Source organism: Tachyglossus aculeatus, chromosome 14, assembly GCF_015852505.1.
Source record: "Tachyglossus aculeatus isolate mTacAcu1 chromosome 14, mTacAcu1.pri, whole genome shotgun sequence".
NCBI lineage: Eukaryota > Metazoa > Chordata > Mammalia > Monotremata > Tachyglossidae > Tachyglossus > Tachyglossus aculeatus.
The window spans coordinates 4,721,940-4,737,707 of NC_052079.1; the positions used below are offsets into that span (position 1 = coordinate 4,721,940).

Below are 15,768 nucleotides of genomic sequence, written 5' to 3' on the forward strand. Positions count from 1 at the left end.
TTCAGTGCCTTGGGTAAATAAAGTAAGCCCGTTGAAAAAGAATCTACCCTATTGCTGATAAGATCTCTGTCTCCTGAATCCATTCCCCCCTTCCCCCCTTCCCCCCTTGCTTTTCCCAATCCCTTCGGTAGGCAGCTCCCATGCATCCACTCCATTTGTGGGTGACTCGGAGACTGCCCTACTGGAACATTATGTTCTTATGAACCACGGCTGCAGTTTTCATGGGTCCCAGAGAATGACACCCACGTTTGAGTGTCTTACCCTGGTGGTGAAGAGCTTACAGTATCGAGGAAAAGGAGGACTGGGACCGGGGAGAAAATTGGCAGCAGATGTACTGAGGGCGTTCTCACGTTAAGTGGAAATTTTTCTTTAACCTCTCTTCTTTTTAGGAAATGGAGACAGTGTTCTGAAACTGATAAGTGAAAACGCAGAAGGATTAGGACCAGCCCCACAGTTACCTCGAAAAAAGGACAAACGAGATTTCCCTGTAAGTGTTTCATGCCATGGATATTTTTCTCCAATTCCTTAGGTTTTTTTTTATATGGCGTGTTTATTCCCCAAGTGCTTTCTCATTAGGTGTTTCGTCCTTTTAACATCCCCATGAGGGAGGGAAAGGCAGGTGTCTGTCTCCATTTTACAGAAGAGGGAACCAGGCATATAGAGACTAAGTGACTTGCCTAAAGTAACAGTGCAGGCTCCTGGCAAAGATGGGATTAGGACCCAGGGGCCCAGCCTGAGGTTTCTGGGTTAGCATGTTCAGTGGGTCTTTTGCATGTGTCCCTGAATGGTCTCATTCATTCATTCATTCAATCGTATTTATTGAGCACTTACTGTGTGCAGAGCACTGTACTAAGCGCTTGGGAAGTACGAGTTGGCAACATATAGAGACGGTCCCTACCCAACAGTGGGCTCACAGTCTCAGACCTTCCTATGATACATGCCCAGGGTCTCTTTCCGGCACTTGAAGCTTTCACTGTGCACAGGAAAAAGAGGCCAGCACGGAACTCTGGAAGCTGGAGAGGGGTGCAGGGGTTTTCCCTACTGGCAAAACAGGAGGCACGTGGGGTGCAGGAATCCCCTGTGAAACACAGCACTTGGAGAAGGGTGAAGGCTCACTTGGTTCTCTGCGGGCTCCAGTGCCTGAACTCAGAGCCAGTGCCATTTAAGGGAGGTCAGCTCACCCTCCCCTCCTCCTCTCTTTCCTGCACCCGTTGGAGAGTTTGTGCTTGCCAGGCATGATGCCGGGATGCAAGATGCACTTCTTACTTTCCATTTTCCAGGCTGCCAGGGGACAGCTGCCCTGGGGCCTATGTAGCCTTTTTGGGCTGAACAGAAGAGCACTGTGGCAGTGATGTTTTTTTCCCTCTTTTGGCAAAGCTTTCCATTTTTCCTGCAGTATTATTTTATTTAATAGATATTTCTTCACAGAAACCAGCCATCAACGGCCTCCCACCAACCCCAAAAGTGCTGGTAAGACAATTTCAGTATGTCAACTAAAGCAAATGTGGTTTTTTCTGTTTAGTAAAAGTAAAAGACCATTCACTCTAAGCGCTTCGAGCTAATCAGTCAATCAATTGTATTTATTGAATGCTTACTTTGTGCAAAGCACTGTATTATATGCTTGTACTAAGCAGAGCTAATGAGTAAATAAATGCAGAGTACTGTATTATATGCTTGTACTAAGCAGAGCTAATGAGTAAATAAATGCAGAGTAGTAATTGTCACTGTAAATGAATTAATAAAACAGCTTCATATCAGCTTATACTGAAGACAGCAAATGAATGAAGAAGACATTCATTCATATCTAGAAAATTGGTAGGCATTGTTCTCAGAAATGTGAGACTGGGAGTAAGGGAACCAAGCACTATTTAGTAACATCATCGTCATCATCATCAATCGTATTTATTGAGCGCTTACTGTGTGCAGAGCACACATGTAGAGGCTTTGTTTAGAAAGAAAAGATAGAAGATGTGGGGTAAACATGCTGTCTCTTCTTGGAAAATTTCCTTGGTTAAAATGCACCATTAATTCCCCAAACCTCAAATTTTGATAAGTGTAGTTTTGAATCAGTGGCAGATGTTAGTATAAAACTTTGGAAATTAAAAAAAAAAAGCACAACAAAATGGTTTGAAATCTGTTTTTAACACAGTGACTCGTATAAATTTGTCATGTAGTGTGACAGATCGGCAAAGCAGGTACATTCTGATCGCAGCAGGGATTGATCAGAGTGGTAGGTAGACAGTGCAGTTTGGGAATGTAAAGAACTGCACCTCACTGGTGTTAGGGCTTGTATGAGTTGCGGAGGGGAAAGGGGGAAAGAGAGTGTTAGAGCCACTATGCAGAAAGTTCATCCAGCAGCCTGCCAACAGAATAGCCCTCCCCAGGGCCGCTGGTTGGCAAATATGAAACCTCAGGAAACGTTTAAACAATTTAAAATCTCTCACTTGGACAAGAAACTGTAGATACAAAATTTCCGCATTTTGAGTTGATGGTACAATTCTAGCAAACCCACTGATAAGAATAGTGGTAGTTCTTAAGAAAAGATATGCTTAATTATCTAATACATTTTTTTAATTGATGAACAATCCCAAGATATAAAGTAATTTGCTTTTTTTTTTTTAAGATGGGAGCCTGTTTTTCCAAAGTTTTTGATGGCTGCCCTTTGAAGATTAATTGTGCAACATCGTGGATACATCCTGATACGAAAGGTAGTCGTTTTTCTGTTTTCAAAACTGTAGAATAAACTAGCCCATCTTGCCGGGCCACTAAAGTAGAGTTGGGGTGACAAGAAGGTATGATATGGACTGCAGGAATGGGGTGCCAAAGCAACTGGAGGTTACCCAGTTCTTCAGGAAGGTGGGGTGAAAAGGATTTAAATTTGCAGTTTAGATGAGCCTCACCTTTAAGACCTTAGCCTTACAGCCGGCTAACCAGTCCTGAGCATGTGGGTCTCTAAAAGATACTCTCAATTTTAAGTGATCCCCTGCTAGAGTTCTTTCTGCTGGGGTAGCAGAGCCAACTAACAAGATGGGAGAGAAATAGGGAAGGAGAGTTTTGGGACAGGCAGCTGAATTAACTCTGTTGTTGCTGTGGAAATAATAATAGTGAATGTATTCAATAAATTAAGTACCTTCTCTGTGCAAAGCCACTGGGAAAAATTTTCACAGAGAGAATTAGACACGGTCTTTGAACCACCAAGAGCTCACAGTCTAAAAATAAAGGGGGAAGAGGAGGTTGGCAACAGACATACAAGGAAAACTGAAACAATAACACAGAAACAAGGGAAGACAAAGACAGTGCTGGATACAATAGAGCAATAATGAAATTTGTCCTTAGTTTACAACTAGGGATGGAAATTTAAGGATAAAACCCACAATTTTATAGGGGATTTTGGAGCAGTAATTAGACACCACATATGAGATTCATTTTCATTGTAATCTTTCATTTATTTTAGATCAGTATATCATTTTTGGAACAGAGGATGGCATTTACACGCTGAATCTGAATGAACTTCATGAGGCAACCATGGAACAGGTAATTCAGAGTTTATATTTGAAATGTCATTGGGTAGTATTGCAAAATGGCATCTTGCATTTTACTCATTAGAGAAGTGATGCTTAATGTTAGATCCAAAATTCTGGTATTTGCTTGTCTAAACATTCACTGATCCTGAAAGGCGGCCTATGTCAATCTTTTTTTTTTTAATATGGCATTTGCTAAGCACTTACTCTGTGTCAGACACTCTGCAAAGCACTGGGGTAGGTACAAGCTAACCAGGTTGAACACAGTCCATGTCCTACATGGGACTCACAGTCTTAATCCCCATTTTACATCACAAAATTTAAATGATTTGTCCAGGGTCGCACAGCAGACAAATGGCAGAGCTGGAAGTAGAACCCAGGTCCCTCTGGTTCCCAGTCCCATGCTTTGTCCACTAGGCCACGTTGCTTCTCACTTGTAAGGAATTATTTCTGAAGATATATAAATTTTGGGAAAATAATGAGTTAAGAATTCTCCCAGCCTAGAAAAATGTGTCTATCACTGTGCTATTTTGGAAGAAGTATTTTTAAATGGGTGATTGTCTTAGTTCAATGGCTTGTGTTTACTTTTTCTAGTTATTTCCAAGGAAGTGTACGTGGCTGTATGTTATTAATAATACTTTAATGTCATTATCAGGTACGTATGCGTTTTTCAATAATCAATTAGGCGTGCTGACCATTTAGGAAGCATAATTTTACTACTGTATTTTCATTCAGTTCTATTTATTGAGCACTTAGTGTGTGCAAAGCACTGTACTAAGCACATGGGAGAATATAACAATAAACAGACACACACCCTGCGCAAAGTGACCTTACAGTCTAGAAGTATTTTGAAGAGTTACTGTTTCGAGGGAAAATTTAGCAGAATTATTTTAGCTGTCCATTGACTCGTTAGGTTAACGAGCATGGAAACTTGGGAATGGAAGAGGCTGTGAACCATGTAGTCCATTCTTCCACCTTATGTCAAACCCTCATACTCTGGAACAGTTTATCATAATTTTAAAGACCTCTGATGGTAGAGATATGACAGCCTCCTTCAGCCCTTACCTTTAATCACTCTTACTGTTGGGAAATTTCCTTCTCCTTTAATTTATTGTAGGCTTTGGATTTCCATCATCAGGTTTTTTAAGAGAAGAAATTATTCTAAAATCTTCCTGCATTGTGGTCTCATTATCAGCCTTTTAGATCACAATCAATTAATTATATTTATTGAGCACTTGTGAGCAGAGTTCTGCACCAAGCTCTTGGGAGAGTACAACGTCAGAGTCCGTAGGCACGTTCCCTGCCCACAGTGAGTTTACAGTTTAGAGGGCGAGATGGAGATTAATAAAAATAAATAAATTACAGATGTGGGATTGCAGGAGGGCGTGAGTAAAGGGAAAATCCAAGTGACACAGAAGGGAGAGAGAAGAGGAAACCAAGAGAAGCTGCTGCCTAAGAAAATGGAGTTGTAAATTGCGGGTTGTAGGGTGGGAAAGAGAATCAGCGTGGAGGGCTGCCTTAAATCTCGTGGGTTCACCAGAACTCGCACTCACGTGCTTCAGGACTCCTTGGTTCGTAGCCCCAGGCTTTTTGGGCCCAAAATGGACTTTGTGCCAGGTCTTGTTTAAGTTGCCACCATCTTGCACTGACAGTGTCTTACGAGCAACACAAACAAAGCACGGCTGCTACATCAGAGAAATGTAACTGTCTTTTAGAAGACAAATGAAAAATTGTTGGTGAGCTGTTAGTCAAAGTGTAAGCTGGAGGTAGGGCTCATGAGTCTGTGTAAGTGAAATGGATAGGGTAAATGTCCTGTATTGCCGTATTAACTTTTGGAAAGCCTGGAGCCTAAAGCATATTGCAGAACCCGATAGAGAAGGGTAGAGGGGTGCCAGTTGTAAGATCCTCTCATTGAAGTTTCTCAAAGTGTTACTTGACTGTTGGATACATTTTGTTTAATATATTACTAAATTTGACCCACTTTTCTATTTCAAGATCATGGTCAATTTTTAAATGATTTTTAAAAATTAATTTTAAGCATTTTTAACTTCGTCTCTTCTTTCTGTTGGGCTTGCCTTTCTTTTTGAACATTCTGGATTCATTTCAGAAGGTAAGGAGCATTTTTATTTGAAAGTTATATTTATCCACCCTATGACCATTATATGAAAAACACTGTTTATTTTACAGGAAAAACATTTCAGCTCTACTCTCATAATCTGATAGCTTTGTTTGAACAAGCCAAAAAACCTGGATTAGCTGCCCATATTCAAACCCACAGGTTCCCGGACCGAATATTACCAAGGTATAAAATGTGATCTTTGTTCTCTTCATTAAATGTGTTTTGAATGAGCATGAGCATTTATGAATTGTTCTCTTATTAGAATTACTTGGTCAGTGTTTAGGAGCCGCAAAGTTTTCCTTTGCTCTGATAGGTATTAAAATGCAAATTACAGTGAGCAGTTTTTTCATCTTGACTTTTTTTTTTTTTGTAATTTTAGGAAGTTTGCCTTAACAACAAAGATTCCTGATACAAAGGGCTGCCATAAATGCTGTATAGGTGAGAAAGCATTTCGTGGGGTCTTTGCTATTTTTAGTTGTTCTGAGGCATAAAGCAATCAGAAGGCACGTCAAAGCAGATATTCAGAAACTTGCTTTTAAATGCCTTCAATGCTGTCCGCAGGCAAAATGACCTTAGGAAGAGATGACCATGTGACCACATACAGCATCTCTTCATGTGTGTTAGTTTCCATTTGTTGAGAACCCACAGTGCAGTGGCATAGTTCATTGCCTCCTTCCTTGAAGTCTGCAAGTTAAGATTGAAGTGACATGACACACAAGCAGTGGGGTTCAGCCACAAAATCCTCCTTTTTCCATTAGCCTATCTGTTGAGTAAAAGTAAGAGGCAAGAATTGAACCAGGCTGAGGTTCTTAGCCTTGGAGCTAGGCTCTCTCTATCCTAGATTTGCTCTTTGACTCCGTGTGTCAGTAGTCTCCTCCCTGACCCCTCTTAGGAGGGAAGACGGTCATAAAAATAACAGCGATGGTATTTAAGCACTTTCTGTGAACCAAGAACTGTGCCCAGTGCTGGGGGAGATACAGTGCCTGTCCTACACAGAGCACCATAATCTGAGAGGTAAAGATAACAGGTATCTCTATCCAACTTTACAGATGAAATCACTGAGATGCCTGGAGGTGAAGTACCTTGACCAGGGTCACACAGCAGTCCTGTGACAAAACTGGGATTAGAACCTGGGCTTTTTGACTCCCAGCCATAAAACATGAGTTAGTATAGTAATGGTGGTATTTATTAGATGTTTTCTATCAACCAGGTGCTGGGTTAGATGCAGTAGTCAGGTTGGGCACAGCCTAGTGGGGCTCACAGTGTTAAGAGGTAGGGAGGATGGGTATTTTAACCCTATTTTACATTATTATTGGGGTGTCTGTCACATTAGAGCCTCCGCTTTATTATTGAGATGGGGAGATTCTTATTTTATCATCTTTCTTTAATAATGAAAGTGAAAGAAAATAACTATTGGGAAACAAAAGGGAACACCAGCTCGAATGGGCAGTAACTGCTCCATCCACCTCAGCATTTGTGGCCTCCCCAAGCCAGCTGGATTTTGTATTAATCCTGGGCACTGCCATCCCAGGCAGTGGGTTGGTTTTTATTTTTTTGGGTGGGGGGGGTTAGGTTATTTCCTGGGAGTGCATTTTTCCAAGATTGCTGAGTTTTATATCCCTTTTCAGTGAGAAACCCTTACTCAGGACATAAGTACCTCTGTGGAGCTTTGCAGTCTGGAATTGTTTTACTCCAGTGGTATGAGCCGATGCAGAAATTCATGTTGATAAAGGTACACTTCAAACCAACAGCATTTTCCTTGTTTATTTCCAGTACTGTAGTAGAGTTGCCATTCAAAAGGAGCGTATTTGAACTTTCCTTACTAGTCACACAAATCAGCTTCATAGATCTGATACTTCTGCAATGGGATTAAGTGGATGAATGATTTGAAGCATGATTTGGAATTACATTCCTTATATTGGTTAAACCTAAGTTCTATGTGCACTTCCTGCAGTTAGAGGTGCTGAACAGGAATGGGAATGGCATGTATATACGGTGCTGCACTGGTCAGCTGTAGATGTGGCAAGGGGAAAAGCGCTCTTTAAATTGCAATTCTGTTGTCTTTTCCCTCAGCACTTTGATTTTCCATTACCAAGCCCCCTGAACGTATTTGAGATGCTCGTGATCCCAGAGCAGGAGTACCCCATGGTATGTGTCTCCATTAGTAAAGGCACCGAGCCAAATCAGGTGGTTCAATTTGAGACAATCAATTTGAACTCTGCATCTTCATGGTTTACAGAAATTGGTTCAGGTAAGCGATTTTCGCCTCCTCTTGGGGTCCTGAGACATTAAACAAACACCTAAAAAATTAACTAATGACTTCAGTGTTTTTCTGTCATAGTGAAAATAGGAATTTCCCTTCATGAAGAGAAAGGTATCATTATTGGGATCCAGTTATTGAAATTATTGTAAACTCTTATTGCAGCAATTTTAAACATTTTTACCAGTCAATCATCAAGGTTTTAAGGGTTGTTTTTCAAGACCTTTCCTGTTTACATCAACTTATAGGGAAAAGTAATCCCTTATCTTTCTCCTGCTCCCTACCATAAGTCATTTGCCCAATTTTAAACATTTTTACCAGTCAATCATCAAGGTTTTAAGGGTTGTTTTTCAAGATCTTTCCTGTTTACATCAACTTATAGGGAAAAGTAATCCCTTATCTTTCTCCTGCTCCCTACCATAAGTCATTTGCCCAAGGTCACACTGCAAAGTAGTGGAGCTGGGATTCGAATCCAGGTCCTTCTGATTCCCAGGCCTGTGCTTTATCCACTAGGCCATGCTGCTTCCCGTAAACTTTGTTAGGCACATCTGACCTGCCAGCCAGCATTAGGTGGGGCTGTCGCAGGTTTTGTTTTTGATTTTTTGAGTATTTTTTTCAACCCCTCAGTTCTACTACTCAAAGCTCTTGTGACCCAAAAAGTCCTGTGTGAGATGGTGGCAGGAGATAGTTCAGCATGGATGGACTGATCTAAGCAGCAGGAGAAGGTGTGAAGGGAAACAGCAGATGAGTGAGGCCTCCTCCGGCTGACTTGGCAAGGGACCAGTTCAGACTAATAGAGACAAAAAAAAAAATCTAGGCAGCTGCAATTAGCTGCTGTTTCTCTGCTCCTGCGGTGGTATAGAGCCAAAGTGTGAGGGAGGCATGCTTGAGGTTAGGGGAGGGAGAAGGAATTGCTATAACTCTCTTTATCTCAAACTTTGTTCCAGTCCCTCGCCCATTTCACTTCGAGCTCATGGAAATACAGCCCTCCCACACACACATCGCTGATACGGTCCAGGGGGGCAGCAGTTTACTCTTTGTGGGTTTTTTTTACGTGTTCAGTCACACTATGTTTTTGTGAGCAGAGAGATTCAGTCAACATTATTAAAAATGAAATTGTAGCTGACAGTCTCATTGCGGTGCAAGTTTAAAAGAACGTGAGATAACTGAGTAGTCAAGTACTTCTGTCATAAAGCAAAGTGATAGATCGTGTTGAATTTCTGGTAGTTTGATGCAATTCATTCTCTAAGGTTGGATACTTTACAGTAGGGCTTTAGTAGGCAGGTGTGGGTATCTGTTGGTTTGAATTATTCCAAATTCTGCCATAATGGCTATTTTCCATGAGCATTTTGGATAGAACGTGATCAGGGAATGTTTTTCCAATGGTGTGAAACTGCTTGAGCTCAGCAGGCTGCACAGTTGAGGAAACTGCTTGTGTGCAGGCATGCTGGATTGGAATGTGTGAGCGATGGAGCAAATTTTCCTTAATGTGAGGGTTTGGAAGAATGCAGTCCCTATGATGGAGAACTGGGTTTATTTTTTCAAAGGAAGTAACACTAGCACATAAAAATTTGTTTTAATGTCTGTGCTCAATGGGTTTCATGGTTCCAATCAGAAGAATCAGTCAGATAAAAGATTTAAGACTAGAGCTTGGGGAGAAAAAGCTTTTTTTTTTTTTTAAAAAAAAAAAGATATAGTGTAATTGTAATGTTTTGTTTTCTTTCATCAAGGTAGTCAACAGTTAGACTCCATTCATGTAACCCAGCTGGAAAGAGACACTGTTCTAGTGTGCTTGGACAGTAAGTATTACTTTCAGATCTGTAGACCAATTTGGGACCGTTTTCTTTTAATATTTTTTTGAGAAGGTTCAAGGTTTGTTTATCTCCATGAACAGTTTTAACAGTAATACTCTTTGCATCTTTTTTAATGTTCAACTAAAATAGTTTAATCAAGGCTAATATTGGTCTTAAAATGCCAACTAAAACATTGAGCATCATAGTCACTTAATTTTGAGAGAGTGTGTGTGTTTGTGCATGCGCATGCATGCACATAAACTAAATTAGGAGGGAGATTTGGAAATGTTTTAAACCAAAGTTTACTTTTGGGGGAAATGTATTATTTGGTCTGAACCAGGACTGACTTCGTTGGGAGCTCTGTTTTTTCCATTTTATTGGAACTCTAGATGCATTTGATTCTGATGCCAGTAGGGATCAGAGGCCAATGTCATAATTGTGAAAACATGGCAAGATATGAATATAGAAGGGCCAGTTGTGGGGAAAAAAACTTTTTAACTTCATTTAAGAACATTTGTTTATCATAGTGACCCATTTTGATGTTGCAGTAAAACAATTTAAAGTATTACAGTTTAAAGGCTGAATGAAAGCTGTTACAAATCCTGCATATAAATAAGCCAAACAGATAAGATTTTAATTTGTTAGTCTGATGCACAACCTAGTAAAGGAAATTATTGTATGAAAGCCCCCAAATAAAAAAATGAGCCTACAACTCATTAGCCACTTGATTTGCTGTTTTATTTTGTTGTGGGTTTTTTGTTTGTTTTTTTTAAAAAAAAGACAGCTCTGTGCTTATGTAACTGCTTTATTAAAGTTTTCTGTTCTAGGTTGGTTTTATCAATCGTATTTATTGAGCGCTTACTGTGCGCAGAGCACTGTACTGAGCGCTTGGGAAGTACAAGTTGGCAACATATAGAGACGGTCCCTACCCAACAGTGGGCTCACAGTCTAGAAGGGGGAGACAGAGAACAAAACAAAACATATTAACAAAATGAAATAAATAGAATAGATATGTACAAGTAAAATAAATAAATAAATAGAGTAATAAATACGTACAAACATATATACAGGTGCTGTGGGGAGGGGAAGGAGGTAAGGCCGGGGGGATGGAGAGGGGAAGGAGGGAGAGAGGAAAGAGAGGTTTCTGCCCATATCTTCATGCCTGATTTTTGTTGTTTTCTTTCAGAATTTGTGAAAATTGTGAATCTTCAAGGGAAACTGAAGTCAAGTAAGAAACTGGCCTCTGAACTAAGTTTTGATTTCTGCATTGAGTCTGTAGGTAAGTTTCAGAAACAGAAAAAGAATTGAATTGTGCCAGTGTTTAAAACTGGGTGATGTCGAAACTGCACTTCAAGCCACATCTGCTCAGTGAGGGTGGATGTACTATTGTCATTTACATCTCTCTTTTATGTAAATAAAGGAATATTTTAATGGATTATCCTGTCCTTTCTCATGAAACACATGCCAAGGAGTGTGCACCCCTGTAGCAAATGGAGCTGGGATCCTGTTTATGGGCCGGCAGTTAGTTCTGTCGTACTGTGTGTTTTCACTTGCATTTTGAAAAGATTGCTGTTAAGAAATTGATAAGCTCTTCTGCCATTGCACATCTGTTTGGGTTTGACGTGCTGCCTTATCAATGGTACATACTGAGTACTTACTGTATGCGGAGCACTTTAATAAGTGCCAGGGAGAGAACAGTTCAACAGAGTAGATAGACACGTTCCCTGTCCACAACAAGCTCATGGAATGAAACTGCCCTGTACATGTGTGTGAAAATGACCTTTTGAGCAACAAGGAGTTGTGGATTGTGTAATTTATGGATGCTGCCTCAGAACATTTTCTCACAATATGAAAAATGAAATGTACTAGACTAGCTGACATCTATTTATTTATTTTACTTGTACATAGCTATTCTATTTATTTTATTTTGTTAGTATGTTTGGTTTTGTTCTCTGTCTCCCCCTTTTAGACTGTGAGCCCACTGTTGGGTAGGGACTGTCTCTATATGTTGCCAATTTGTACTTCCCAAGCGCTTAGTACAGTGCTCTGCACATAGTAAGCGCTCAATAAATACGATTGATGATGATGATGACCTTGGAAATATCCAAGGCATTTTAGCATTTATCACCCTCTTCTCTCTGTTTCCTCCTTCTCTGTTTTACCCTTCTCTGATCAATATATTTTCCTTTCCTTAACCTCCTACTCTCACAGTTCTTTTCCCTTCTTTAGTCTTTCCTGTTCCTCTCCTCTTTTGTTCACGAATCCAGTCCTCTTATAGTTTAACTATGAAACCTGTGAACAACCACAAGATGTTGATGTTTTCTTCTCCAGTCTTCCATTCTCTTCCGTGCTTTTTTCATGCTCTCTTCCTGTTCCTTGTTTTCTTTGCTTCTCAGGGTCCACACTGTGTTTCTGGCCATCTCCTAGGGCCCCTTTGCCTCACTTCACCTAACGTTCTTTTTGAATAGGAATTGCATTTTTGGTAAAACCTATGAGATACTTGTAAGTAGAAATATGGGCCCCCAATTTAGGAAGTTTAGCGCAGCAATTCTAGTGTAACTGAATTTCAGTTAATTTTTATCTTTGAGAATCTGGGGTAGGTGCACTCTTAAAATTTGCTAATAAAACATTCCTTAGCCATAAAAATTTGAAGTGTTAATGATTCAGACATTGGAATATTGCACCGAGTACTTGGGCAGACTTCCTTGTCTGTAGTGCCGTGGTTAGCGCAAATACAGCAAATGTGTGTACACTGATTTGTATTTAATTGTGTAACTTTCCCTTTCAGTTTGTCTTCAAGACAGCGTTTTGGCTTTCTGGAAACATGGAATGCAGGGTAAAAGCTTCAAGTCAGATGAAGTAAGACGGATTGTTTTTAGCAAGCTTATTTTAGTTTTTAAACAATGCCAGAGGTCATCATGGTTACTAGCTATGGCCAGCCCCTCCGGTTAACCCCAGCCTAACTGTGGATAAAAATGAAATTCTCCTTAGTAAATTGGTATTCGGAAAGCAAAGCCCTTTACCCTGAACAGAGAGGGCTTTTATCTGAGACTACTTCTTAATCTTGGGAATTCTTTTCATTCAGAGGAACCCAACAAAATAAAGCCCTTGGCTCAAATAAGAAAAATGCCCACTCAACACCCTTAGCTCTCCCTAAGTGCTGATGTTCTTATACTGTTTCCTGACTCAAGCTTCCTTGTGCCAGCTCACCAGTCCTTCCTCTCCCACATGTTTTGAGAGAATAATATTTCTGGGTTAGTCACAGCAACTCCAGCATGTTAAAGCGGCTTTTGGTATTCAAGCCAAGCCTGAGTCTCAGAAGATGTTTGCACGTTTTTCATCAGGGGATATTTCCTGAGTTGAGGCTACTATTTTTCATACTGGAAAAGCTGACTCAATGAAAAATTGGCCTTGAATAACTAATAAAAGAGGTGTCCAAAGCATATGTCAACAGGGTCAGTGTTTGAAAGTTGCCATTACAGACTAGTTACTAGTGGACACTACCAAGTGGTTCCTGGGCATAATAATAATAATAATAATAATAATAGCATTTATTAAGCGCTTACTATGTGCAGAGCACTATTCTAAGTGCTGGGGGGATACAAGGTGATCAAGTTGTCCCATGTGAGGCTCACAGTCTTAATCCCCATTTTACAGATGAGGGAACTGAGGCGCAGAGAAGTTAAGTGACTTGCCCGAGGTCACACAGCAGACGTGGTGGAGTCGGGATTCGAACCCATGACCTCTGACTCCAAAGCCCGGGCTCTTTCCACTGAGCCACGCTGCTTCTCTGCGTCTGAGTCTTTATTTGCCTCCAATGAGTATTATTTTGAAAACTTAAGTTATTACACGTTGTTCGAAGTAGCTTTCATTACTAAGTTCGGGTAGAAGCTGTGATTTGAGGAATCTTATGATAACTCTGAGACGCTGATTATTTTTTTTCCTGTCATCACAATCTTTTTCAGGTTACCCAAGAGATTTCAGATGAAACAAGAGTCTTTCGATTACTAGGATCAGACAGGTAATCAAAACACTAAAGAAATTCAAATCTGACACGTGCACATTAATTTTGTAATGCACTGTCAGTTGATGCCCCCCCCGCCCCCCGTAGAAATTATAAGCTTCTTGAGGATAGGGGCTGTAATTTTACTTCCATTGTAGGTTTTCAAATTTCTAGAACAGTGCCCTCTTTACACACTGTAAGAGCTCAGTACTGATAATGAACATGGAATTTCAAATAACAGTTTAGGAGAAAATTTTCAGGGTTTTTTGTGTGTTTTTTTGGGGGGTGGGTTGTGGGAGGGCGGGGTAGGGACGATGCATTTATCATCAGCATGAATTTAAATGAGTTGATTTCAGTGGAAAACTTACTTTTCCTGATATTTAATGTTTTCTGGCGGTTTGGAATTTCAAATAGCAGAACACTATTTTTAATCCCTGGGGATTGGGTGATGAAATTTAACTTACTACATGTGTCTTTTCTTTAAAAACATATAACGGTGATGCGAATTATATTACTAATCAGTCCTAAAAGAATATGGTAGGATTCATAACAAAGATAAATGCCTTTTGTTGTTAAAAAAAATATATCCTTAGTTCAAAGAAGTGCCAAGGGCTGAAAATATCTTTACAGCTGTGATCCTGATGTAATCTTCTGAGACCACAAACAATGAGATTTGTCCCCGGTGTGATTTTAGTATTGGAAACATGAGACCTCTCCTTTTTTTTTTTTTTTCCGCCTTAACAGCCCTTCTGTTTTGTTTCCGTTTGGTTTTTCAGGGTTGTCGTACTGGAAAGCAGGCCCACAGAAAATCCCTCTGCTCACAGCAATCTCTACATCTTGGCTGGGCATGAAAACAGTTACTAAACAACAGCAGCCCAACTCAAATGACAGGGAAATGAATACATCCCATATGGGGGGGGGGGGAAAAATCCCTTTAAGGAAATTTAATCCCAGCTGGACTATGACTTGGGGGTGATATTTCAGTGATCTGTACTTTAGGGTGGGAATCAATACTTTCTGTAGCTGGCAACAGCTCTTCTATCTCTTGCCACTGTGTGGTGGTTTATATCAAGTTTGCTTAATAAAAGCTATGAGACACAGAATACTCTTCTCAGTGCCAGGAAACGTAGCCTTTAAGAAATAACGTGTGCCACTAGGATGCCAGGGCGTTTTAAGATGTAGTTCATACGTGATGCCTTTATATAAATTAAGTACTGACCGTTTTCTCCTTTTATACCAAGTTGTAGTTTTAATAAACCCGAGCTGTGTAGGAAGTATTGGCCAAGCCTATCACTTTTAAATCAGCCATTCTTTAGGGGTTTGTAAAATAGAATATTTAATCCTTATTTATTAATCTGCTGCTAGAATGTTGTAACGTATCTAAGTTTTAGCAAAGGAAGGTTACAGAGCAGCTTATGATTTTTTACAATTGTATAAATGATGGTTATTCTTTTCCTGTAGGGGCAGTGCATTTTTGAGGGGTAAAATGCCATTTTTTTTTCCTGTATAATTGCGGTTTTGTACAACAAAAGTATTTTATAAAACATTTTCATGCAGAATTGCCTTAAAAGGGAATTTCATATCCTGAAGTATCAAGGGTTATAGGGTGCATTCATAAGTGTAATGATTGAAATATTAGAGGCGTGTGTGTAGCACTGCGTGTGTACTTTTGTGTGACTGTACTGGTGTGTGTATTCTTGACAAGCAGTATAATATACTTTTTGTTTTTGCATTAGGGATAACAACTGGTTAAAAAGCATATGCTAGTACACGTTAAGTCCTCCCTAATGTAGGAAAAAAAGTATCTCACTGTCCATGACATGTATTTTATTTGTGCTATGCCAGAGGAATGCCTGTAGAGCAACTATACGTACACTGTTAAATTTCCCCTGTGTGAAGTTGCTCCTTTTGGGAAGTTTGAAAAATCATTTTAATGTCACTTAATTCCTGGTGGGATAGCATAAATATATAGTAAACAGTATTCTAAAAATGAAACGAGTTTAGGGTCATTCTATTTTAGTTATTTTTTTTCTGCCAACTTATTTCTTCATTAAAGAATCACATTACTTTCA

At 39.8% G+C, this 15,768-nt stretch overlaps 1 protein-coding gene across 2 annotated transcripts in view; it reads left to right on the plus strand.

The window, feature by feature from the left end:
* Positions 1–15,768, plus strand: part of MAP4K5 (mitogen-activated protein kinase kinase kinase kinase 5) — a 67,095-nt gene extending 51,327 nt beyond the window's left edge. The window contains exons 18-32 of one of the 2 annotated variants that reach the window (XM_038756126.1): positions 390–487; positions 1,429–1,470; positions 2,624–2,708; positions 3,455–3,534; positions 4,116–4,176; positions 5,629–5,631; positions 5,709–5,823; positions 6,020–6,078; positions 7,269–7,372; positions 7,714–7,891; positions 9,631–9,699; positions 10,880–10,972; positions 12,482–12,552; positions 13,659–13,714; positions 14,473–15,768. In XM_038756126.1, coding sequence (XP_038612054.1) covers positions 390–487; positions 1,429–1,470; positions 2,624–2,708; positions 3,455–3,534; positions 4,116–4,176; positions 5,629–5,631; positions 5,709–5,823; positions 6,020–6,078; positions 7,269–7,372; positions 7,714–7,891; positions 9,631–9,699; positions 10,880–10,972; positions 12,482–12,552; positions 13,659–13,714; positions 14,473–14,560 — 1,202 coding nt within the window. In that variant the 3' untranslated portion in view covers positions 14,561–15,768. The remainder of the gene's footprint in view (positions 1–389; positions 488–1,428; positions 1,471–2,623; positions 2,709–3,454; positions 3,535–4,115; positions 4,177–5,628; positions 5,632–5,708; positions 5,824–6,019; positions 6,079–7,268; positions 7,373–7,713; positions 7,892–9,630; positions 9,700–10,879; positions 10,973–12,481; positions 12,553–13,658; positions 13,715–14,472) is intronic. The other variant, XM_038756127.1, reaches the window with a different exon arrangement.